The sequence below is a fragment of the Dasypus novemcinctus genome, chromosome 5 (genome assembly GCF_030445035.2).
Source record: "Dasypus novemcinctus isolate mDasNov1 chromosome 5, mDasNov1.1.hap2, whole genome shotgun sequence".
Taxonomy (NCBI): domain Eukaryota; kingdom Metazoa; phylum Chordata; class Mammalia; order Cingulata; family Dasypodidae; genus Dasypus; species Dasypus novemcinctus.
In genome coordinates, this window is record NC_080677.1 from 76592228 (window position 1) to 76617808 (window position 25581).

General features: G+C 37.2%; 1 protein-coding gene and 1 pseudogene across 4 annotated transcripts in view; one reads left to right on the forward strand and one right to left on the reverse strand.

Moving 5' to 3' along the window:
- Nucleotides 1-25581, reverse strand: part of PHTF2 (putative homeodomain transcription factor 2) — a 170225-nt gene that overhangs the window by 75004 nt on the left and 69640 nt on the right. For all 4 annotated transcript variants that reach the window (XM_058297947.2, XM_058297950.2, XM_058297948.2 and 1 more), the window contains exon 3: nt 8876-8932. In XM_058297947.2, the coding sequence (XP_058153930.1) occupies nt 8876-8932 (57 nt within the window). The remainder of the gene's footprint in view (nt 1-8875; nt 8933-25581) is intronic.
- LOC105747606 (eukaryotic peptide chain release factor subunit 1-like) lies at nt 20407-21922 on the forward strand (annotated as a pseudogene).

Genomic DNA, 25581 nt, shown 5'->3' on the forward strand with positions numbered 1-25581 from the left:
GAATTGTGAAATGAATTGGTTTAAATTTGAGTCATTAGACACTGACTCAGAATAAATCCTGGCATTAGTGCACAGAGTGAGAATAAGGTAAAGATCAAAATTACTGAAAAAACTGTGGGGAAAAAATTATATTTTATGACCTAAAAACCCTGGGGGTACATAGAACTAGGATGTTAAAACTGGAAGAGCTAGGCTAACTCATCAGGATCCAAGTGCTGAGAGATGACACAGGTGTTTAGATGATGTATTAGTCATTCAGTTAACCAAGTATCTGTGCAGTAAGATATTTCCCTGGTTCTAATCCAAGTAACGATGATCCCCTAAAGTGATTAAGTACTATTTGTATCTAAAATAAGGAAGAGGACAATATGCTAGCTCAGAACTGAGATATATCTAAATTGAAAATGTACCCTGAAATCAAGATGCAATTAAACTTTATTGAACTCTATCAAATAGTTTGCCCATCTGAAGTCACAAACCACCCATACATAAAGAAGTAAAAACAAAGAAGAGTCAGAGTTGAAGCCATGATAATTTTATATATTTCTACTTCCTTTCCCATTTGAATGTCACTACAAAGTGGCTGATTTAGAGAAAAGAATTAGAAAGGCAATTCTAATAATATACATACATTTTAACAAAAATTCATTAGTACAACACTATTTAGATCTGGTATGAGGTTTATTACAATGGGATTTTACCTTAATAAGCGCCCCCAATTTGAAAACAGTCACATAATTTATTTTTGCTTTTTATACATTCTTCTAATAACCTGAAATTTCTAATTTGAAAATAACCTTATTGCTAATGTTTTATGACAAATCCAAAGCCTAATTTACTGAATATACCTAAAATTTTTATCAAGATGGTTGTAAGTACCAAAAATCTCTATAAGAGAAACACTAAACTGCTTTGATACATGCAACTATGCTGTTTCCCAACATACTCATTTTACTTGACCTTGCTTATATTTGTTTCATTTTCTATTTGCTATTTTATGAAAACACACTTAGAGTTATATTGTAGAGCCACAGCATAGTTGCCAGTTTTGGTGAGACCTCTCCTACAAGTTGGCCCATCGGAATATTTAAAGGGTTTAAAATAAGAGAACAGGTGGTGGACTTGGCCCAGTGGTTAGGGTGTCCATTTACCACATGGGAGGTCCGCGGTTCAAACCCCGGGCCTCCTTGACCTGTGTGGAGCTGGCCCACGCACAGTGCTGGCACGCGCAAGGAGTGCTGGGCCACGCAGGGGTGGCCCCTGCGTAGGGGAGCCCCACGTGCAAGGAGTGCGCCCCATAAGGAGAGCCGCCCAGCGCGAAACAAAGTGCAGCCTGCCCAGGAATGGTGCCACCCACACAGAGAGCTGACACTACAAGATGACACAACAAAAAGAAACACAGATACCCGTGCCGCTGACAACAACAGAAGCGGACAAAAAAGACGCAGCAAATAGACACAGAGAACAGACAACCGGGGTGCAGGTGGAAGAGGGGAGAAATAAATAAATAAATAGATAGATAGATAAATAAACAAATAAATCTTTTAAAAAATTTAAAATAAAAAACAGAGAAATTTCACTGATATTTTATAATTAATGATTTCATTCACAAAATGAAAGATAATAGCACCAAAATGTAAGCATTCATAAAATCTGATTTAAATTCAGATTTTCTGAATTAAAATTTAGACATTTTAAGTTGGGAAAATTGAAATTGGCTTGGGTTAAACTGCATTCACACAAAATAGCATAGCTTTAGGCACTAACTATAATAATGGGCCTTCAAAAAGTTTAAGCAAGCGGAACAGATGTAGCTTAGTGGTTGAGCACATGCTTTGTATGTATGAGGTCCTGGTTTCAATCCCTTGTACCTCCTAAAAATAAATTAATAAAGAAAGAAAGAGACAAATAAATAAATGTGAAAAAAACACAAAAAGTTTAAGTGAATAAATGAAAAAGGAAAACTAATTTTTAAAAAAATAGAAACATGATAAAAAAGAAAAACTGCTGATTTATGCACAGGACTAGAAAGTAGAAACAATCAAGCACTACAAATGCAATTATGCCCCAAGAATCAAAATGCTTTATTTTTTATTGAAAATGCATTTAAACTTGTATAGCACATTCCTATAGTGCAATGACTCAAACAGTATGAAGTCCTGAATTACTTTTAATTTCTTAGAGTACACAGATAATGTAGAGTCAAAAAAGCTGAGAAGGGGGAAACGGACTTGGCTCAATGGTTAGGGGGTCTGCCTACCGCATGGGAGGTCCGTGATTCAAACCCCGGGCCTCCTTGACCTGTATGAAGCTGGCCTATGTATAGTGCTGATGCACTCAAGGAGTGCCGTGCCATGCAGGGGTGTCCCCCGCCTAGGGGAGCCCCACGTGCAAGGAGTGCGACCCATAAGGAGAACCACCCATCGTGAAAGGAAAGTGCAGCCTGCCCAAGAATGGCACCGCACACACAGAGAACTGACACAACAAGATGAAGCAACAAAAAGAAACACAGATTCCCGGTGCCACTGATAAGGATAGAAGTGGTCTCAGAAGAACACACAGCGAATGGACACAGAGAGCAGACAACTGGGGGGGGGGGGGGGGGAAGGAAGGGAAGGGGAGAGAAATAAATTTTAAAATCTTAAAAAAACATTTTTTTAATGGTGAAATAAAAAGAAAAAAGCTGAGAAGGGATACTTAAAGTTTAAAAAGTAATTCTGTTCAGTGATCTATATTTCCTGTACATGGAATTATTATAATATTTAGACTCCATCAAAGGATATAACCATCAGTTTCACTTTCTGGAAATCCTACTTAGTTACCAAGGCCCTGCTTTCCCCTTCATAATGATTTTATTTATTGATTTTGTGTGTATGTGTACTGGAAAGGCTGTATTTTCAAATTATAGCAAATATGTACATCTATAAAAAATTATCTTTATAAATAATTTTCTAAATATGTCTTTTTAAAAAACTCAGTCTGAATGAATAATTCCATCACAACTTTTCCCTCAATGCTAACAAATTTCCTGGCTTAATTACAAGAACAGTGTTTCTTCTTGGTGAAAACAGTATAGTACTGAGTAAATGGGTGTTTTGCCTGAAGTTAGGATTTCTTGCCACTGTGACTGTTCATTGGTGATGAGCATTCCAACATTCATTATTCTGATAAGATTTGATTTCTAAAAGAGTTCTCTGATGTCAAACTAACAATGTATTATGACAGAAAATCATCACCAAATTTATTACATTGGTAGGGTTTCTCCCATTTATGTGTTTGCTTAGGTTTAGTAAGGGCTGAGCTTAAGCTGAAAGCTTTTCCACATTCATTACATAGGTAAGGTTTCTCTCCTGTATGAGTTCTTTGATGTCAAATTAGTGATGTTCTATAGCAAAATAGTTTCTGACATTTGCTACAATAGATAGGATTTCTTGCCAGAATGAATTTTTAGATGCTCAGTTAGGTGTGTACTTTGGCTGAAAGTTTTCCCACATTCCTTATAAATAAAGGTTTTCTCTCCAGTGTGAGTTCTGTGGTATTCTGTAAGGTGTGTGCTCCTACTGAAGGTTTTCCACATTCATTACACTCATAGGATTTCTCTCCAGTATGAATTCTCTGATGTTGAATGAAGGCTAGGGTATGGTTGAAGGATTTCCCACATTCAACACACTCATAGGGTTTCTCTCCTTTGTGAGTTCTCTGGTGTCAGATTAGTGATGTGCTGTGGCAAAAAAACAAAAACAAAAACCTTCCTACATTCTTTACTCTGGTAGGATTTCTTCCCAGAATGAATTTCCTGATGTTCAATAAGATGTGTACTCTGGCTGAAGGTTTCCCACATTCAATACACTCAAATGGTTTCTTTCCAGTATGAATTCTATGACGCTGAGTAAGGGCTGAAATATGGCTGAAGACATTCCCACATTCATTACAAGGACAGAGTTTTTCTCCAGTATGAATTCTCTATGATTTCTGAGAGATAATTTACGACTGAAAGCTTTTTCACATTCATTACATTCATAAGATTTCTCCCCAGTATGGGGATGAATAAGATTAGTGATGCTAACTAGGGATGCTGAATAAGATTAGTACTCTGACTAAAAGCTTTCCAATGATGTGGACCATTGACCATGAGGTGCAGTGGTGCTCAGAGATGTATTCACCAAATGCAATGAATGTCTCATGATGGTGGAGGAGGTGTTGTTATGGGGGGAGGAGTGGGGGAAGGGTGATGGGTGGTATATGGAGACCTCATATTTTTTAATGTAACATTAAAGAAATAAAGACAAAAAAATAAAAAATAAATAAAAGCTTTCCACATTCATTACATTCATAAGGTTTCTCTCCAGAATGTATTCTCTGACGTTGAATAAGATTAATGTTTTGGCTAAAGGATTTACCACATATTGCGTATTCTTAAACATTTTTCTCCAATATGTATTTTCTGATGCTGGGTAAGGGTTGTAATGCAAGAGAAGCCTTTCCCACATTTAATACACTGATAAGATTTCCCTCTGATACAAATTTTCTCAGGTTCTTTCAGTACTGAACTATGGCTTTACATCTAAATTGTATCCAATAGAATTAAGATTTCAGGTATAAACACATCATGTCTTGTATCTAATAAATTAAAATATTTTTATTCATGAGCTGCCTGAAAAAAAGTCAATGAAAATGAACTGTGTTTTCAAGCACCCACCATGACATCTTTGTCTTAAAGGAACTCAGCTATTTAAAAATGTTTGCACTCAAATTAAATATTTCTCCAAAATTACCATATTCACAATACTTGTTTTGAATCAGCTTTTCCTTGTAATCTAGTTATACTGGTATTTTTCAAACTGGTCATCACATTCCAATTCTTCTAATGTGGAACCTCAGGAACCATCTAATGTCATGTGAGGACATTATTTGTTTTTCGGAAAAGCTCTGCTCTGGAGCTACTGCTCTGACTTCAAGAAAGGTATCCAAGATTAAGTAGAACACACTCACTATCTCTTCCCTCTGAAAACCAAGGAGACAAGGTTCTTGTGGTTTTTCAAGGTCACATCACTTGTGCATGGTCTCTGGTAATGGTCTGGTTGTTTTCTCTCCTGCAAGGTAAAGTCCACTGGCACATCCTCTAATGTCACTGGTTCTGAGGACAATGTAGCCAGGGCCAGTGGTCAGGACCACCTCTTTAATATCATCTTATCTAAGCAAGGAGAGACCTGAAGAGGCAGAGAATACTCAGGCTGTGAAAAAGTCGAACCTGAGGTACCAGCAGAGAGGTTTTCTCACTAAAGTCAGCTACTGTTGATCCTATCCTGTTGCTAGGTGGTGAAGCAAGATGGCTGCTGATCTCTGCCTAGGTTTCTCCTTCCCTGCTGGGCTTCCTCTCTCATGCACAGCTATTCCACTTGTTCCTGCTTTCAGCTGCAGACTGGCATAGAGTTTATATCTAGAAGCTTCTTATATTAGTGTCCACTTTTCCTCATTCTTCCAAAGGTCAGCTGTAAGCTATCAGGCAAATGGCTCATCACTTTCTGGGGCCTCAGATGTTTGAGCTTTTTCCTTCTGTCTCAGGGCATGATAAAAAATGACCTATAATGATTTCAAATAGTATAATTCTTTCTGTTGAAGAATAAAAACTCTAGTCGGTATAAAAACAGAAAAATTCTACATTTTCTTTTAAATATTCAAGTGGATTCGAAAAAGAAACAAACTTTTCAGATATAATTTCTAAAATGTTTAAGAAAAATAATTTGCTCCTTAGAAAAGATTTTATACCTTAGCAATATCCACCATGGGTCTTTTATTAAAAAATAAAACATTTTTGCCACTGAACATATAATTTGGATAGATAGTACCAGGCATGAAACTATATAACACAGTGAACCATGTGGTGGATGAGGGACTGTGGTTAACAACAGTACAAACAGGAGAGTGTTCTCCCATGAACTATAAAAAATGTATAATATTAATATATGGTGTTAATAATAGGGGGTGAATGAAAAACTATACCAAATGTAAGTTATAGGCCATAGTTAGTTGTAATAGTCTGATGAGGTTCTTTCATAATCTGTAACAAATGTTCCACAATAATGCAAGGTGTTGGTGGAGGGGTTATGTATGGGAATTCTGCACATTATGCATGATTATTTTGTAAGCTCACAACATCTCTAATAAAAATATATAGTTTTTAAAAAATCAAAATAAACAAACATTTCCAAGAAATATATTTTCATGGTTTTCTTTAATTTCTTCAGTAGTTATTGACTGCTTTGCCAGTTAATGAGAATCAATTATAGAGGACGAACTAAATATGCTTGGTACAGTGTTCTCTAAACAATAGGTACAGTACTTTTGTTCGTTAGCAAATATCATCATCAATACACCAGTTATATAATTCTCTGACTTCATTAGAATAAATACAAAATTATTTCCCCTCTAAATGATTCACTTCCATTAGAATGTTTAGCAAGAATAGAACGTACTTTTAGGCTGATCAACAAATAGATGCTATTTATCAAAATAACAGAAGTGAGTTTAAATCCTGTTTTCAATTTTTCCATTATTATTACAAAGTAATATATTTAAAAGGAGATGTGTTTCAGACAGACATTATTAAGTCTTAATCTTCCCTTGTTCATTCTGTCAATGCCATCAATTAACAATTACCATTTATAATCCTTCTTTAACCTAGCCTCTATTTAGGCATCAAAACAGTTTGTTTTTTTTTAATGAGGAAATTATACAAGTAACATAGAAATTTGGAATAAGTGGCATCCGAACCTTAAAAAAATTATTTCTGTATATAGTTTTTGAGGTTTTAAATTCCAAGAAACATCCAAACATGCCAACTGGTAACACAAACTCTGAAGGTATTAATGTCACCAGTTCAACAAGTTAAAAGACAAGTCAAAGAGAAGAAAAGGTTTTAAGTCATTTAACTAGACCTCTCTGTAGCCCTTAATTAGTTTGATTACTCTGACCCTTCTTTATACACTCTTCCGGCTATTTCCGCATGAATTCCCTTCAACTTCTCTTTCTTCCTTACTTAGATTTCTTCCTTTGTCTACCCATTCAATGTTGGCATTTCCCAAAGTTCTCTTCTCAGCCATTTTATCTTATCGTTCAGTGTAAATCCACTTATTCATATGGCTTTATCTATATAATATGCAGAATATATAACACACACACACATATCTATATACATACACACTATAATGGGAACGCCAAAATCTCTCTCTTTCAAATACCAGATATCCAATTGCCTACTAGAAATTTCCATTTGGATATCTCTAAAACAGAATTCTAAATGTACTCAGCTTCTAGTATTTATATCATATTTAGTGTTTGCGGAACTGAGCTGGTTCTTAGGTACCAGAGATTGAACCCTGGACCTCATACATGTGAAGCAGGCACTCAACCAATCAGCTATACCAGCAACCCCGAACTGCTTCTTGAATTTTCATATATAATTTAATTTAAATATAATTTTTAAAAATATAAATCTTATCAAGTGACTTCTGCTTAAAGTCTTTCAATGTCACCCCCACTGTTTTCCAGTTTCTGTCTAAACTCTTTGGTAAGGCATTCAAGTCCTTTGTGATATAGCTCTCTAGTTTTACTCCTAACCACACTCATCTTCCTCTACACAACCTATTACAAAAATCAAACACCTGAACGGTTTCTGGATCAGTCACGCTCCTTCCTTACATTGTATGTATTTTCACATGTACTTTATTCTGTCTAGAATGTCTACCCTAATTTGTCTGTCTGTCAAACTCAGCTCAAGAGTTGCTTCCTATGAAGTCTTTCTTAACCTTTCCAGGGTTTCCTCCCCCTATACTCTCCTATAGAGACTAACACATGTCTCATCATTGAATTTATCTCATTTGTAATTATGCATCCTACCTAAAAGCTAATCTCTTTCATCTTCCTATGATATAATCCTATATTTAGCATATTGTAGGTGCTTATCACAATGTTAACTTTATATTAACTCTTCCTAAAAATAAAGATTAAAATTCACAAATGGCAAAGAATTTTGCTCTTTATTATAACTGAAAAGTTGTCTAAACACTGGCAGATTTTTATGACAGATTTTTAAATAACTATAGACAATAGTTTTCAATCTAATGAAAACCTTTTTGTATAAAATAGAAAATGACGAAGCAACTATAGCAACATATTCTGGGCCCAGATTAAATGTAGCTCGTGCAGGAACACACTGATTAGTACTATCTATATAATTGAAAATATAAATATAAATCTTATTACCAAAGAAAGAGTAATTGCTAAGAAATACAGCAAGTTTAGTTTTAAAAGTTCTCATGCTAGCAAGGTAGCCAATGAGACTGCATATTCAAGAAGAAACTACCTACCACAAAACACATTCTAATTAATGTTTTACTTCCATAAACTTTTTAAAAATGATCAACTTTGCAGTGACTCTTTTTGCATCCAAGTCATTCTGTTAGTAGCACCAAAAAGCAGATCTCAATTAAGCAGAGTAGTTTTACACAGGGCCAACTCACACAGGAAAAATCCTAAAACACTTACCAATTTAATAAACTGTACAGAGCAATGACAGCATCAAAAGGGAGGAAAAGCAAACTAGAAGTATAAGGTGACAAGTGAAAGGGGAAAAAAGCTGACAAAAAATAATTACAAATTAAATTTTTAAAAAACCAGAAAGATGATGAAAGGCAAAGAAAAAAGATGGCAAATAAACGCATATAACTATGCCACTTTATTTAAAGTATGCATAGAATAAATAATATTAACTTATACCTTAACATGATATGGAAAGATATTAAATAAAAATGTGATTAATGATCAATATATAAAATTTTGTTCCAGAATGCACAAAATGAAATTCATTTGTTACCTTGATTTCTCTTTGTTCAACAGATTTCTCCCATATTTGTTGATCATATGCTCCAATCTACAAAAAACAAAAGGACAACACTACATAAATGACCATTGCTGGTAACCATCAGACAGATACAACACTTCACTTGAATTTCAAGAATTCAGCATTCATTCAGCACAGATAAGCGTTACCCGTCTCAGACTTCTGTGATCAATATCACATTGCAGTAACTCTTAAAGTGTGGTTTCAGGATCAGCACCATCAGCAGTCACCTTGGAACTTGGAATGCAAATTCTCAGGCCCACCCCAGAGTTACTGAATCAGAAATCTGGGAGTGGAGACCAATGATCTGAATTTAAAATTCTTCTAGATGATTCTAATGCACTATTAGAGTTTGAAATCCACTACACCCTAGGGAATAATTTTATTTTTTTAATTTTTAATTTTTAAAGAAGCTTTGGATTATATAAATATTACATCAAAACATAGGGAATTCCCATATATCCCACATCAACCACTCCTCCCACACTTTCCCACATTAACAACATCTTTCATTAGTGTGGTATATTTGTTACAATAGATGAACACATAGTGAATCACTGTACTAGCCAATTTTCATTATTTGTATTAATTGAAAATTAGCATTCTAAGAAATTCAAACTATATCAAATATAGTCTCTAGAGGCAGAGATTATAAGTGAAATCAGGGAAGGAGCACTTACTGACAGCATTTTACACATTACTTTTTTTTTAAGTTACTTTTTATTTTTATTTATCTGGGGGAGAACCTCCCCCAGATGGTTCCCTCATCTGTCTGCTCATTGTTTGCTCGCCTTCTCCAGAAGGCAATGGGAACCGAACCTGTGACATTCCACATGAGACACAAGAGACTCATGTACCCAATGGTCTGAGCCACATTGACTCTCTGTGGGCTGTGGCTTCTGCTGGCTTGTGGCATCTGCTCGTTGCAATGGGGGCAGCATCTAGCTTGTTGTGGCGGGGGCAGTGTCTAGCTTGTTTGTGACAGGGTGGCATCTGCTCATCTTTTAGGAGGCACTGGAGCTCAAACCCAGGACCTCCCATGGAAGGCAGGTGCCCAACTGCTTGAGCCCCATCCACTTCACTACATATTACATTTTAATGCTGTCTTCAGTTTATAAGGCAGGGTTTTGAAAGTCCTCTGCAGGCAACAACAAAATCATTAATCCTAAAAGTAGAGCAGACCTGCAGTGAACAGTTGCTCCTTACCCTCTGAATTCTGAATTTAAGTGAACAATCATCTTCCTTAAAATCAGAAAAGGGGGAAGCGGACTTGGCCCAGTGGTTAGGGCGTCCATCTACCACATGGGAGGTCTGCGGTTCAAACCCCGGGCCTCCATGACCCATGTGGAGCTGGCCCACATGCAGTGCTGATGCGCGCAAGGAGTGCCGTGTCACGCAGGGGTGTCCCCCGCGTAGGGGAACCCCACGCGCAAGGAGTGCGCCCCCTAAGGAGAGCTGCCCAGCGCCAAAGAAAGTGCAGCCTGCCCAAGAATGGCGCCGCACACACAGAGAGCTGACACAACAAGATGACGCAACAAAAAGAAACACAGATTCCCATGCTGCTGACAACAACAGAAGCAGACAAAGAAGAACACGCAGCAAATAGACACAGAGAACAGACAACCGGGGCGGGTGGGCAGAGGGAGGAAGAAGGGGAGAGAAATAAATAAATAAATCTTTAAAAAAAAAATCAGAAAAGCTAAGGGTGGAAACACAGATTCCACAGGAGTTATTTAAAAATAAAACTGAGCTTAATTCAATCAAACTTTAATTGAAAAATGTGCAACTATTTCAATGTACTTGTACTTTTTAGTGGTACAATAACCAAAAGTAATAAAGAATAGGTACTAATATATTGTAATGATTATTTTATAAATTGGCAATATTTTATTTTCATATACAAAATAATGAACTAAATTCCCATTTTTTTAAAAACTATGTTTTTAAACAAATGCCTTGTTTATTTCAAGGTGACTCTAGAATGTAGATATTGAGATACATGTCCCATAATTCTAAATTCAGGGAAAACACAATATTGCCCATGCAATCTACCTAGGCAGAAATGCATGTCAGCACTTAGCATAACTAGGTTTGATGCAACTCCAACATGGTACTCAATAGCCTCAGATTTGAAAAGGTACAGAAAGTCTATTAAACCCTGCAGTGAAACATGGGTAAGAGTGGAAAAACTTTTTTTTTTTAAAGATTTATTTTTATTTATTTCTCTACCCTCCCCCAACCCCTCACCCCCAAGTTGTCTGTTCTCTGTGTCCACTTGCTGCGTGTTCTTTTGTCCGCTTCTGTTGTTGTGAATGGCACTGGAATCTGTGTCTCTTTTTGTTGCGTCATCTTGCTGCGTCAGCTCTCCATGTGTGCGGTGCCATTCCTGGGCAAGTTCGGCTCTCCTTACGGGGCGCACTCCTTGCGTGTGGGGCTCCCCTATGCGGAGAACACCCCTGCATGGCATGGCATTCCTTGTGCGCATCAGCACTGCTCATGGGTCAGCTCCACACGGGTCAAGGAGGCCCGGGGTTTGAACTGCGGACCTCCCATGTGGTAGACAGACACCCTATTCATTGGGCCAAGTCCGCTTCCCTGGAAAAGCTTTTTGAAAGTTGAGGTAATTGCAAATAGAATCTAATCCTTAATAAGGTTGAGATGGGTGTTATTTCTATAAAAAGCCACAAGATAAAGATGGATTGTTTACTAGAAGATTACATTGTTTTCAAAGATTTGATGGGTAAGAGGAAGAACAACTTTACTGTAAAAAAATATCTTATGAGGTCATAATTTTTAAAGCAATTTATTTTCAATTGAACATGAATTCTCCTTTGCAGTAGACTTCTTGTTTTGGAAATATTACCAGAATGCCCTCCTTAGTTACAGAAGCAAAGACTGTTTTCTTGGAGAAAACCACGCAGTTACCTGTTAACCTAAATACAGATGCTTCAGAGATGTTCAGGTTTCTGCTTAGTGATGTACATGCCTTTAACAAATTACCTTTAAATATGAATTCAGACTAAATTATTTCTGAAAACTGTCTAGTTTTGGGGATATGTGTGTAGTATGTCTTTTTACCCAGAGTAACCCAAAGGAAATTGGAAACATCATGTAATCAAGGTGGTGGGAGGATCCTGGAAGGCATAGGAGGGGATTCTAAATAACCCTTCTGGCCTAAAGCCTCACATTATTCCAGGCTGAAATTTAGCCAGACAAGCAAATCAGAACACCCATTGTAGGGGTCAAGCTTTTCCCTGGAAGAACAAGAATCCTATTGTCAATTATCATAGAGCAAGAGTAGTAAGACTTAGACTGGGAAAGAAAAGAATACCTTCTCAAGTCTTTGGGCTATAGGTCGAGGATAATTTCCAAAGCTGTGCTAACAAACAACAACAACAACAATTCCACAGGTTTTCCAAAGTTATTATTTTCTATTTTACCTCTGACACACAAGCTTGACAGACTTGAATTTAAATCACCTAAACTTGACAGCTGTCTAATACTTGTATTTCTTTGACATGAAATTAAATCATAAGACCAAATTCGGTTATATTTCTCCGTAAAAAGCTGGAAGCAAATAACTACATTATTTTTAAGGGCCAAACAAAGATTAGAGGAAGTTTAGTAGTAACATGTTTCGAACAAACAGGAATTTTAATCAGATAATATGTTCTTCAACTGAGAAAAATGTACTATGATCTATTTTGGCTACATCTGAATTTTAGTACCTCTAAACTGTACTCCCCTTCACTCTCAATGCCTCCACCGTTTGGGTGTTCAGAAAAGTGCCTACAGACTTCTGGGAAGACGGCAGAATAGAAAGACATGGGACTCTCTAGCATCCCAGAAAAACAGCTAGAGGACAGATTGAAATGGCCTGGAAATTTTTTTTCTAAGGTTTAGGACACAGGAGAAGGCCGGACACGGCCCAGAAGAGAGTGACAAAGGAAAAGAACTGCAACAGCAAAACTGTGAGTTAAAACTGGCAGCTGCTACTGCTGACATCCTCCCACACACTAAAGACACTTTAGAATTCTCAGGCCTCTGGGGTGGCTACAGAGAGAGGGGGCTCCAGGGATCCACCACCCAAGGAAAGGTGAGAGAGAGGCTCAGAGCCTGAGGGTTACTTTGTTTTTGACCCACAGATTTGGTCTGCTGTGTCCCAGGGGACCTTCCAGGCTGGGTGAGGCCACACTCTTGTTTGCCTTGGCAGTCAGCAAAGGGCTAAAGAAATACCACCTTCCCAACCTCCCTCTCTACTAACCGGGACTGCTTGTTGTGGACACAGGTGAATGAAGTTATTTCCTACCCATGAAAAGGAAGGGGGCTGCTCTTAGCCTTCATGCAGGAAACTCTGGTACACTGATTCAGTCCATGTTGCAGCAAATATACTCCGACCAGGCACTAAACTGAAGGGGCAGTCAAAAAGTGCCTTCTGCTGGCAGACCAAGGAAGTGCATGTAAGAATATTAAAAGTGAATAAGTGGGAAGCAGATGTGGCTCAAGTGATTGAGCTCCTGCACACCACACAGGAGGTCCATGGTTTGGTTCCTGGTACTTCCTAAAGAAAACAGAGAGCTGGCACAATAGGCAGGTGCAACAAGCCGACACAACAAGCTGACACAACAAGACACAAGAAGAAAAATAAAATGAGAGACACAATAAAGCAGGGAATGGAGGTGGCTCAATTGATTAGGCACCTCCCTCCCACATAAGAAGTCCCAGGTTCAGTTCCTGGTGCCTCCTAAAGAAATAGGAAGACTAACACACACAGCAAGTGCAAACAATGAAGGGGTGGGGAGAAATAAGTAAATAAATAATAAATCTTAAAAAAAAAAAAGTGAATAAGAGAGGCATTTTTTATCCTCCCTTGTCAATGGCCTAAGGAGCAGGTCTGCGGCATTCCTTGCATGCATCAGCACTGCACGTGGGCCAGTTCCACACGGAGTCAAGGAGGCCCAGGGTTTGAACCGCCGACCTCCCATGTGGTAGACGGACGCCCTAACCACTGGGCCAAGTCTGCTTTCCAAATGACAACATGAAATTCAACAACATACATGTCATGAGAGCTCCAGAAGGAGAAGAGAAGGGAAAGGGGGAAGAAAGAGTATTTGAGGAAATAATAGCTGAAAATTTCCCAATTCTCATGAAAGAAATGAACTTGCATGTCCAAGAAGTGCACTGTATCTGAATCAGAATAAATCTAAACAGACCTACTCCAAGAAACATACTACTGAAAGGTAAACAGAAAATTCTGAGAGCAGCAAGGGAGAAGCAAACCATCACATACAAAGGATACCCAGTAAGACGTAGTGCAGATTTCTCATTAGAAACCATGGAGGCAGGAAGACATTGTTATGATACAATTAGGATGCTGAAAGAGAAAAACTGCTAGCTGAAAATTCTATACCCAACAAAATTGTCCTTCAAATATGAAGGTGAGTATAAAATATTCACAAACAGAAAGTAAGAGAGTTCATTAAAAAAGAATTCACCTTTGCAGGAAATATTAAAGGACACCTTAGAGCCTGAAAGAAAAAGACAGGAGAGAAAGGCTTGGAGGAGGGTATAGAAGAAAGAATAGCAGAAAGGATAACCAAAAGAGTAAAGAAGACACACAAAAATGAGATATGACATATGAAAACCAAAGAATAAAATGTGGAAGTAAATAATGCATTTACAGTAGTATCATTGAATGTGAATGGATTAAACTCCCCTATCAAAAGATACAGGCTGACAGAATGGATAAAAAACATAAGCCATCCATATGCTGCTTACAAGAGACTCACCTTAGACCCAGGGATACAAACTGGCTGAAAGTGAAAGGTTGGAAAAAGATACTCCACACAAATAGTAACCAAAAAGGAACAGGGATAGCTATGCTAATATCAGACAAAACAGACTTTAAATGCAAAAAAAAGTTTTAAGAGATACAGAAGGCCATTAGAGAGTAATAAAAGAGACAATGCACCAGGAAGATATAAGTCATAAATATCTATGCACATAACTAGGGTGCCCCAAAATACATGAGGCAAATTCTGGCAAAACTGAAGGGAGAAATAGACATCTCTACAGTAATCATTGGAGACTTCAACACACAACTCATTAGATATCATTAGATAGAACAACTAGACAAAAGATCAACAAGGAAAGGGAGAACTTGAACAATATGATAAATGAGTTAGACCTAACAGACATAGCCAGAATGTTGCATCCAAGCGCAGCAGGTTATACATTCTTCTTGAATGCCCACGGATCTTTCTCCAGGATAAACCACGTTAGGACACAATGCACCTCTTTATAAATATGAAAAGATTGAAATTATACAAAGTTCCTTCTCAGATCATAATGGAATGAAACTGGAGATCAATAATAAACAGGAAAAATTTAAATTTGCGAATGTGTGGAGGCTAAAAAAACACTCCTAAACCATCAGTGGGTCAAAGAAGAAACTGCAAGTGAAATCAGTAAATATACTGTGATAAATGAAAATAAGAACACAACTTACCAAAAGTTATGGGATATAGCGAAGGTAGTCTTGAGAAGGAAATTTTTTTTAACTGCCAATATTAAAGAATGAGAAAGAGCTAAACTCAAAGATTTAACTGAAAAACTGGAGAAACTAGAAAAAGAACAGCAAACTAATCCCAAAGCAAGCAGAAAGAATAAAGATTAGAGCAGAAATAAATGAAATTTAGAATGAAAAAACAATAGAGAAAATCAACAAAACAAAAAGTTAGTTCTTTGAGAAGATCAATAAAATTTTATTTATTTCTCTCACCTTCCCCCCTCCCCTGGTCTGCTCTCTGTGTCCATTTGCTGTGTGTTGTTCTGTGTCTGCTTGCATTGTCAGGCAGCACCAGGACACTGGTCTCTTTTTTGTTGCATCAGCTTGCTGCATCAGCTCTCCATGTCACCACTCCTGGGCAGGCTGCACTTTTTTCACACAGGGCAGCTCTCCTTGCAGGGCACACTCCTTGCGCGTGGGGCACTCCTATGCTGCGGTGTGGCAGCACTGTGTGTGGGCCAGCATGCCCACACACAGGTCAGGAGGCCCTGGGGATCAAACCCTGGACCCTCCATATGGTAGACAGATGTTCAGTTGAGCCACATTTGCTTCCATCTACCAAGCATTTTGAAAAGAATACCAATCCCATTTAAACTCTCCAAAAAATTGAAAAGGAAGGAAAATTACCTAACAAATTTTATGAAGTCATAATCACCCTAATACCAAAGCCAGATAAAGACAATACAAGAAAATTACATACAAATATTTCTAATGAACATAAATGTAAAAATTCCCAACAAAATACTTACAAATAGAATCAAACAGCATATCAAAAGACTTATACATCACAAGCAAGTGGGATTTATTCCAGGTATGCAAGGCTAGTTCAATACAAGAAAATCAATCTACATAATATAATACATTAACAAATTGAAGGAAAAAACACATCTCAATTGATGCAGAAAAGGCATTTGACAAAATCCAGCATCCTTCCTTGATAAAAACACTTCAAAAGATAGGAATAGGAGGAAAATTTCTCAATATGATAAAGGGCATATATGAAAAACCCACAGCCAACATCGTACTCAATGGGAAAGTTTGAAAGCTTTCCCTCTAACTGGGAACAAGACAAGGGTGCCCACTGTCACCATTTTTATTTAGCATTGCACTAGAAATTCTAGCCAGAGCAGACAAGAAAAAAAAGTTAAAGGCATCCAAATAGGAAAAAAGGAACCCTCACTATTTGCAGATGACATGATCCTATAATTAGAAAATTCTGAAATGTCTATGACAAAGCTACTTGAGCTAATAACTGAGCTCAGCTAAGTGGCAGAATATGAGATCAACATGCAAAAATCAGAAATGCTTATGTACACTAGTACTGAACAACCTAAGGAGGAAATCAGGGACAAAATTCCATTTATAATAGCAACAAAAAACTTGGATACCTAGGAATCAATTTAACCAATGAAGTACAGGACTCATATGCAGAAAACTACAGAACAGTGCTAAAAGAAATCGATGAAGACCTAAGCAAACGGAAAGGCATTTCGTGTTCAAAGATTGTTAGACTAAATATTGGGAAGATGTCAATCCTACCCAAACTGATTTATAGATTCAATGCAATACTAACTAAAATTCCAACAGCCTGCTTTACAGAAGTAGAAAAGGCAATTACCAAATTCATTTAGAAAGGAAAGTGCCCCGGAATAGCCAAAAGCATTCTGAAAAAGAAGAGCATAAGAGGAGGAATTTCACTGCCTAATCTTGAAATATATTACAAAGCTACAGTGACCAAGACAGCATGGTACTGTCATAAAGATAGACTTATTGATCAGTGGAATATAATTGAAAGTCTAGAAATAAACTCTCACCTCTATGGTCAACTGGTTTTTGACAAATTTAACAAGTTCATGTTAATGGGACAAAACAGTCTTTTCAACAAATGGTGCTGGGAAAACTGGCTCTCTATAACCAAAATATTGAAAGAGGACCCCTCTCTCACTTCCTATACAAGAAATCAACTCAAAATGGTTCAAAGACCTAAATATAAAAGCCAGGGACATAAAACTAATAGAAGAAAATGTAGGGAAACATTTTAAAGACCGCTGTGGTTGGTGGTGGTTTCTTGGACCTTGCACTCAAAGCACATGCAACAAAAGAAAAAATGCATAAATGAGGCCTCCTTAAAATTAAACACTTTTGTACCTTGCAAGCCTTTGTCAAAAGGTAGCCAGCACAATGGAAGAAAACATTTGGAAATCACAAGTCTGATAACGGTTTAATATCCATGATATATAAAGAGATGTTGCAACTCAACAATAAAAAGACAACGACCCAATTAAAAAATGGGCAAAAGGCTTGAATATACATTTGTCCAAAGAAGAAGTACAAATGGCAAAAAAACACATGGAAAATGTTTAACATCATTAATGATTAGGGAAATGGAAGTCAAACTACAATGAGAGATCATTTCACACCTGTTGGAATGGCCACTACTAAGAGGACATAGAACTATAAGTGTTGGAAAGGATGTGGAGAATTAGGAATGCTCAGTCACTGTTGGTGGCAATGCAGAACGGTACAACCACTGTAGAGGACTGTTTGGCAGTTCCTAAAAAAGTTGAATATAGATTTATATAGCTCCATTGTGAAGGGAAAATATTGTATAATATTGAAATAAAACAGGAAGTAAAAAGTGCTGTTCTTTTCCATACTCCTCAGAAATAATCAATATTAAGTTTCCATGTTCCATATAGCCTTCCACATGCTATGTATATTTATATATATACACACAAACACACACACACATATACTTTTCTAAATCAGGATTCTAACCCAGATCTCATGGACCCCAAAGTAATTCAAATTAATTATCTAAGAAACTAAATATAAGTTCCATAGTCCTGTTACTCAATAGTAGCTTAGTAGCTTTATAGAGATTTATCTGCTTCTACCATCATTCAAATTATTTTTCTCTATACACTGAAACAAACAAAAGAGGGAGAAAGAGGACAGGGAAGAAAGTATGAAGTATGGGAAGTGGGAGAAGGAAAGGAACAAGGGAAAGGGAGAATTGGTAGGTAGAGAAAGACTGTCTTTGTCTAGGTAACTGCCAGGGTCAGCTCAGGTTTCTAAGACAAAAAGTTTGTAATGACTATGATGGTTTATCAACAGTACAAATGTTAAAGCCTAGATAATTAGATAGTGAAATGGGAAACATCACTCAGGAATTCTAGAAAAGAAGTATCTTTGAAAGTCAACTTGAAAAGTTACTCTTAAGTGATCCAATTAAACCTTTGGGTATCATTTAGAATAGTAGTGGTTCCAGTATTAAGAGACTAAAGAGAAGGTATCTTGCTTCAAAATGATTAAACCGATAGTTTAATAAGATTAAGTGCTTAGATAAAAGGTTAAGCGTTTACAAACAAAATAAGCAAGGAAAAGGGAGGCCCAGACTGCAAACATATTTTTAAGTGCCTAGTTTCCTTAACCAATGACCAGACATACCATACTACTATATGTCAAAGTATTTTCTTAATTTTCCTTACCACTACCATGATCAATTTCATGGTTTGGAATTTCATCTAAGAAACTGAAAAGGAAGCTACTGATTCTCACAAACACCAAATGTAATTTAAAAATTATCACAGAGCCCAAATTCCTTCCTAATTTGGCTCTCACTTAACAAACATCAATCTCAACTCTAAGGCCCAATTACCTCATTTTTAAACTGATAAAGTTAATTTATTACAATATTTATACTCACTAATGATGATTTCGATGGCCATAAAAAGTAAGCTTTTTTAATGGGGAAAGAAAAGAATAAATGTTTCTAGAAGCATAGTTAAGTTGGAAATATCTGCGCAGTAGGTACAAAGAAGAAAGCAAAAACAGGGTGTGTAAATAAACGTAGTTTTCTTAACACTAACAGTAGTATTTTAAGAATTGCTTACAGTTTATAAATTAAAATAGAGCTGTCAACACCCAAAATCTCATTTGCCTGGACACCTAAAATATATCTTTCACTCTGATAATGATTTATCTAACATTAAATAAAAATGGGAAATTGAGGGATTAAGCATTCTAACAAAGTTACTGGACAAAATAGTAGGCCTGAGAATAAAATTATAAATCACCAATGAGAGAAAACTTGTACCTATAATCCCCAAAATTATATTGTCAGGGTGGGTGAACATTTCAAAATTATACTCAGCACTTTTGTTGGTATTCTCTAGTACATACAGAAGAAACATTTAGGGCCAGTCAACAGAAAGCAGTTATATTAGTCAGGCTTCTCTAGGGAAACAGAATAGACTGGAGATATGTGTAAATAGTATTAGATTTTATAAAATTCTCTCAAGTGACCATGAGGACACAAGTCTAAATTCCAATTCTGCAGGCAGGCTGCAAACCAGGGGCTTGATGAAGGTCCTTGACAAATTCCCAGGAGACGTTGGCTATCCTGAAGTCAAGCCAGAAAATTCTCTCTGAATGCTGAAATCACTTCCCCATTTAAGGCATCCAGCTGGTTGGATAAAATGTCATTCTTTGCTGACACCAATCTTCTTGGTTGACTGTAGATATAATCAGTCATCTATGCAATGAAGTCACTGACGACTAAAGTCCATAAATGTCCTCGCATTACAGTTAGCCCAGTGCTTGCTTTACCAAACAACTGTGCACAATTACCAGGCCAATCTGTCACATTAGCCTAAGCATCACAGGAATATGATAACATTGAGATGAATCTCTATACTAATTCTATAAAAGCAAAAACTAATTCTTTTAACCTTTTTTTTTTTTTTAACTTTTTAATTCCAAAGCACGGCTCTCACTGCTTTAAGTATCAAAACATTTAACACATGCAGCTGTCTAGAGAGTGGGAGCCAGTGTCCCACATCAGCATTGCGCTACCGCCTCCTCAGAGTTACTCCCTGGGAGAAGCAGCTGCTACAGCCCAGGTCTGGACCCTTAGGGAAGAGATGACAAAAGGATGGCAGATGACCCCAGTGTTGCCGATAGGAATGTGGAGACCTGGAAGATCAAGAAGCTCATCAAGAGCTTGGAGGAGGCCTGCGATTAAGCACTGTGTCCTCATCCCCACCCATGTCCTGGTTCCTGTACCCTTCAGGAAGACTACCCCTACACTGCATGGCTGGATGAGGAGAATGAGGCACTAGCCAACTCCTACCTTCTGGATCGCTGGTTAGTAGCTAATGACTCAGGGGCTAGGGGCTACACAGTGGCCTGAGAAGGGATCCTTCCTCCACTTAGAAGTAAAGGGTCGCCCTCCTGGGGCTCACCCACTCATGGTAGGCTACTTTTGTACCTGGCCCTCCAATCCAGCTCCTCACTGGGCTCCAGCAATGGCACAAGCGTAATTTTGTTGATCATTCCTCCCAAAGACCAGATTTTACGAGTGGCAAAAATGTTAACAGATGAGTCTGGACCTGCATCTAACATTAAGTCATAAGTAAAACAACTTTCAGTCCTGGAAGTCATTACATCTGTACAACAAAGACTCTAACTTCATAACAAAGTACCTGCAAATGGTCTGGTTGTTTATTGTGGAACATTAGTAAGGGAAGAAGGAAAGGAAATGAAAGTCAACATTGACTTAGAGCCTTTCAAACCAATTAATATGCCACTGTATTTGTGTGACAACAAATTCCAAACAGAGGCTCTTACAGTGTTACTTTTGGATGATAGTAAGTTTGGCTTCAGTGTAATAGATAGTTGTAGTGCATTTCTTGGCACACTCCAAGGAAACACAAGAGAAGTCTTGCACAAATTCACTGTGAATCTCCCAAAGAAACATGGTAGAGATGGTCAGTCTGCTTTGTGTTTTGCCCTTTTAAGAATGGAAAAAGGACTTAACTATGTTTACAAAGTAGCTGATACTGCTGTGCAGTTGATTACTCCTGGGGAAAAAGCGAATGTGGCTGGTCTCATTTTAGCTGAATCACCTGACTTTAAAACTGAACTAAGTCAATCTGATAATGTTTGATCAGAGGTTGCAATCAAAAGTTTTAAAATTTGTTGATATCTCCTATGGCAGTGAAAATGGATTCAACCAAGCTATTGAGTTATCTACTAAAGTTCTCTCCAACGTTAAATTTATTCAAAAGAAAAAATTAATAGGACAATGTTTTGAGGAAATCAGCCAGAGCATGGGCAAGAACTGTTTTGGATTTGAAGATACACTAAAGGCACAGAAGAGGAGAAAATTCTCTAACTGCAGAACAAGAGAAAGATAAATTTTATTTCACAGACAAAGAGACAGGACAAGAACATGATCTGATTGAGAGTATGCCACTGCTGGAATGGTTTGCTAACAAGTACAAAAAGTTTGGAGCTACAACGGAAATTGTCACAGATAAGTCACAAGAAGGATCCCAGTTTTAAAAGGATTTGGTGGAATTGTAGGTATTTTGTACTATCAAGTAGATTTCCAGGGAATGGAATACCAAGGAGGAGATAATGAATTTTTTTATCTTGATGATTACTAGGTAATTGACATGGGTCTGGCAAACTGTGCCTCACACTCCAGCATCCAATCCAAGGAGCATATCTGTGGTGGAATCCAAAAAGATCCCTACCTTACAAATGGAACATTTCTAGAACTTAATCCATGAGCACTGGATAGTGAAAAGAAAACCAAAACAAAACTAGACCCAATCCTACACTCTGGTTTGTCATGATGTCAGCACATCAGCACAGCCTGCAACTGAATTCCTAAATGCCACTTGGGACTAATTTTCAAAAGAACCCCAGTTTTTAATTTACTCAATGGTAAAACTGATTGCTCTTGTTTCTTATGGGAAAAAAATGGTTTATTTTTAAATCTTCACATATAGAAGCAAAAATACTTTAACTGCTGTAAACCTTCAAAAATTAATAGAAGTGAGATCATACTGGCTTGTTTCTTATTTTGATTAGAGAAAAATTAAATTGCTGCATTTTGCAGTGACCTATTTGCATGGCACTCTTGGTTTAGAAATCATAAGAGGGAAATGGACTTGGCCCTATGGTTAGGGCGTCCGTCTACCACATGGGAGGTCCCGGTTCAAACCCCGGGCCTCCTTGACCTGTGTGGAGCTGGCCCATGTGCAGTGCTGATGCACGCAAGGAGTGCCGCGCCACGCAGGGGTGTCCCCCGCGTAGGGGAGCCCCACGCGAAAGGAGTGCACCCCATAAGGAGAGCCACCCAGCGCGAAAGAAAGTGCAGCCTGCCCAGGAATGGCGCCGCCCACACTTCCCGTGCCACTGACGACAACAGAAGCGTAGGAAGAAACAAGACGCAGCAAATAGACACAGAGAACAGACAACCGGGGGAGGGGGGGAATTAAATAAATAAATAAATCTTTAAAAAAAAAAAGAAATCATAAGAAGAAATACAGGTGGTGAAATGTTGGGGGAAAAAATCAAAGCATTTGATAGTTTACTGTATTTTTTTGCTCATAACTACTGCCTCTCAAACAAATTTTTTAATTTAATGCTTAGGAATAGCTCTGAGTCCTCTTAACAGTTCCTAAAAAGTCATGTTTCTATTGTTATTTTGAATAGCTTCTCCCAATACTTCTCCATTTATATGACACCCTATTCTTTTGTTTTTTTCACAATATCTTATTTTAACTGACATATTGCCAATGTCTCTGACTGCCCATTAGACACATACATACACCTGTAGAAGTCAAAGTTTGTAGAAGACAGACATTCAGGTGACTTAAATTTTTTTAAAAATCTGGTTGTGTCATCTTTTTGGTGCGGCACTTCACTGCACAGGGGCCTGCACCTTTCTGTACCACACAGGCCTAGTATATCTTTTCTCTTTTCTTTTTACCAGGAGGTCCTGGGGATCAAACCCAGGTCTTCCGTACGGTAAAAGGGAGCTCAACTGCTTGAGCTACAGCAACTTCCGTCAGATGATTTTAATGACAAGGATCAAATGAGGAAGCTGAATCATTTAATGACATAATATAAATTATGAATAATGATGACATCAGACAAAAAAAGGTGTGGTCTGAGATGTCAAGAGCTAATAACCCTTTTGAATGTATAACTATACCAAACTTTCACCAAATCATTAAGTCTTCTGAATCAGTCTTTTCTTAGAACTCTAAAAGATATGAGAAACCAAACCATAGAAGCCCTTTAACCTATTCATTAAAAATATCCCCCTATAGAACTGTACAACACAATGTAAATAGTATGTTAAAGTTAATAGCATAATTATAAAAATATTTTTTCATGAACTATAACAAAGGTAACACATTAATGTTGCAAAATGTTAACAAAAGCAAAAACTGCAGGTGAGAGGAGGGTATATGAGGCCTTTGTACTTCCTGCATGTTTCTATATACCTTCAAATGATCTCATTAAAAAGTTTTTAAAAGTATTTTCCTATAATTCTAGTGTTATTTGAGAGGGTAACTGAAATAGTTAAATATTTAAAATTAAGATATTCTAATTGGAGAAAGAAGTCTAAATCATGGAATAAAATCAATTATATGCAAAGAAACCTTTGCTTCAACCATCATTTATTTCTCCTGCTATGTCATTATCAAAATCATACCAATTTTTAGCAACACTAAAAGATGTTACCATAGAAAAGTAAAGCTGAGTAGAAGGCAAATAAATAAAAAGATTTAGAATCTTTGAGGTGGGGGTGGAGTGGCAGGGGAATATGACTTTTCAAGAAAGAAATCAGATATCTAGAATTCAATCTATTTTTCTTCAATCTATTTTAAAATGTTACATATCTACCTACCTGATGATATCTGGGCCCTATTCTCTGACATTCGGGTCAAAACACCGAAGTGTGAAAACACATTCTCATCTGCAGATACTAAAATCTAGCTAATTATTAAAGATTCCATTCATTATAAGTAAGCAAGCTAAGTCACTTAAAATCTTCCCACACCTTCTATTAGGTTATGCATCACTTAAAACCACACCCTTCCCTGCATTAATCCTAAGAATAGTATTTACAGGCCACATACATGTAATCAAATATGAATCACAACCAAGTTCCTATTGCCAAGGGAAAGCCAGCTAATGATACAGTAAAACAGTAGGACTCAAGTTTTTTGTTTTTGTTTTTAAGTCTTGAAATGTATTTATTAATTCAACAAAAAGAGATGATTATGTCAGGAATCTGCCTTAAGAAGTTACAAATCCAAAGAAAAATATTCAAAGAGCCAGTCTTAATTCAAAGCAGAATGATGCAAGTATTACTGTTACATTAGTGAGTGACAGTCTGGAAAGGAGTAATATTTGGAAGAGTGATGGTATGAAAAGGAGCAATATTTGGAAGGCAGGATGTATGAGAATAGGAACTAGACTAGCTATGGGGCTGGGGAAAGAGGTGAGGATGCCAATTTCTGGCTTAAGTACTTGGGACTGCACTAGTACTATAACAGTGACATAGAATAAAGCAAGTTTGATAAAGGCCTTTTTAGCTATAAGACAGGAGGGGATTATGGCTAGAGTTCAAGAGAGTTGGGAAGAAATGAAATTTGGAAGTCAGCAGTATAAACAAGGTATTTAGAAATTATGTGGCCAATTTGATCATTTAGGGAAAAAGAATAGCTTAAGACCAAGAACAAAATATTAATAAGAATATTCAAGTGGTAGAGAAAGGAATCAAAGTTAGATAATGAGTTTCAGAAATATTGGTCAGATAGGAAGAGAACTAGGACAATATAATATAATAAGACAGAGAATTTTCAGGAAGGTTAAAAAAAAATCAAACAAAATAATAAAAAAAATAAAGAAAGAAGGTAAAGTAAGAAGAGCTGAAAATATGAAAAATTTTGAAGTTAAGCAGTTAGAAACGTTTATGTCATCTTGATCTTGTTTAAATAGTAGGCAAAGTAATTCAGCTGAGATTTGGAAGCTAGGGAGTTTGTGGAATAGGGGACAATAAAGATGATAAGAAACAATCACTCAGGGAGACAGAATACAGAGTCAACTAGAGTGAGTGATTAAGGATACTGAGAAGAGCAAACCCAGATGAGTTGGTATTATAAGCAGTCAGCTGGACTATATTTGTATTTTTCTCTTCTACCACAAAGCTTAAGAATCCAGGATTGTGGGGAACCAGTGTAGCTCAGTGACTGAGCGCTGGCTTCCCACACACAAGGTCCGGGTTCAATCCCCCACTCCA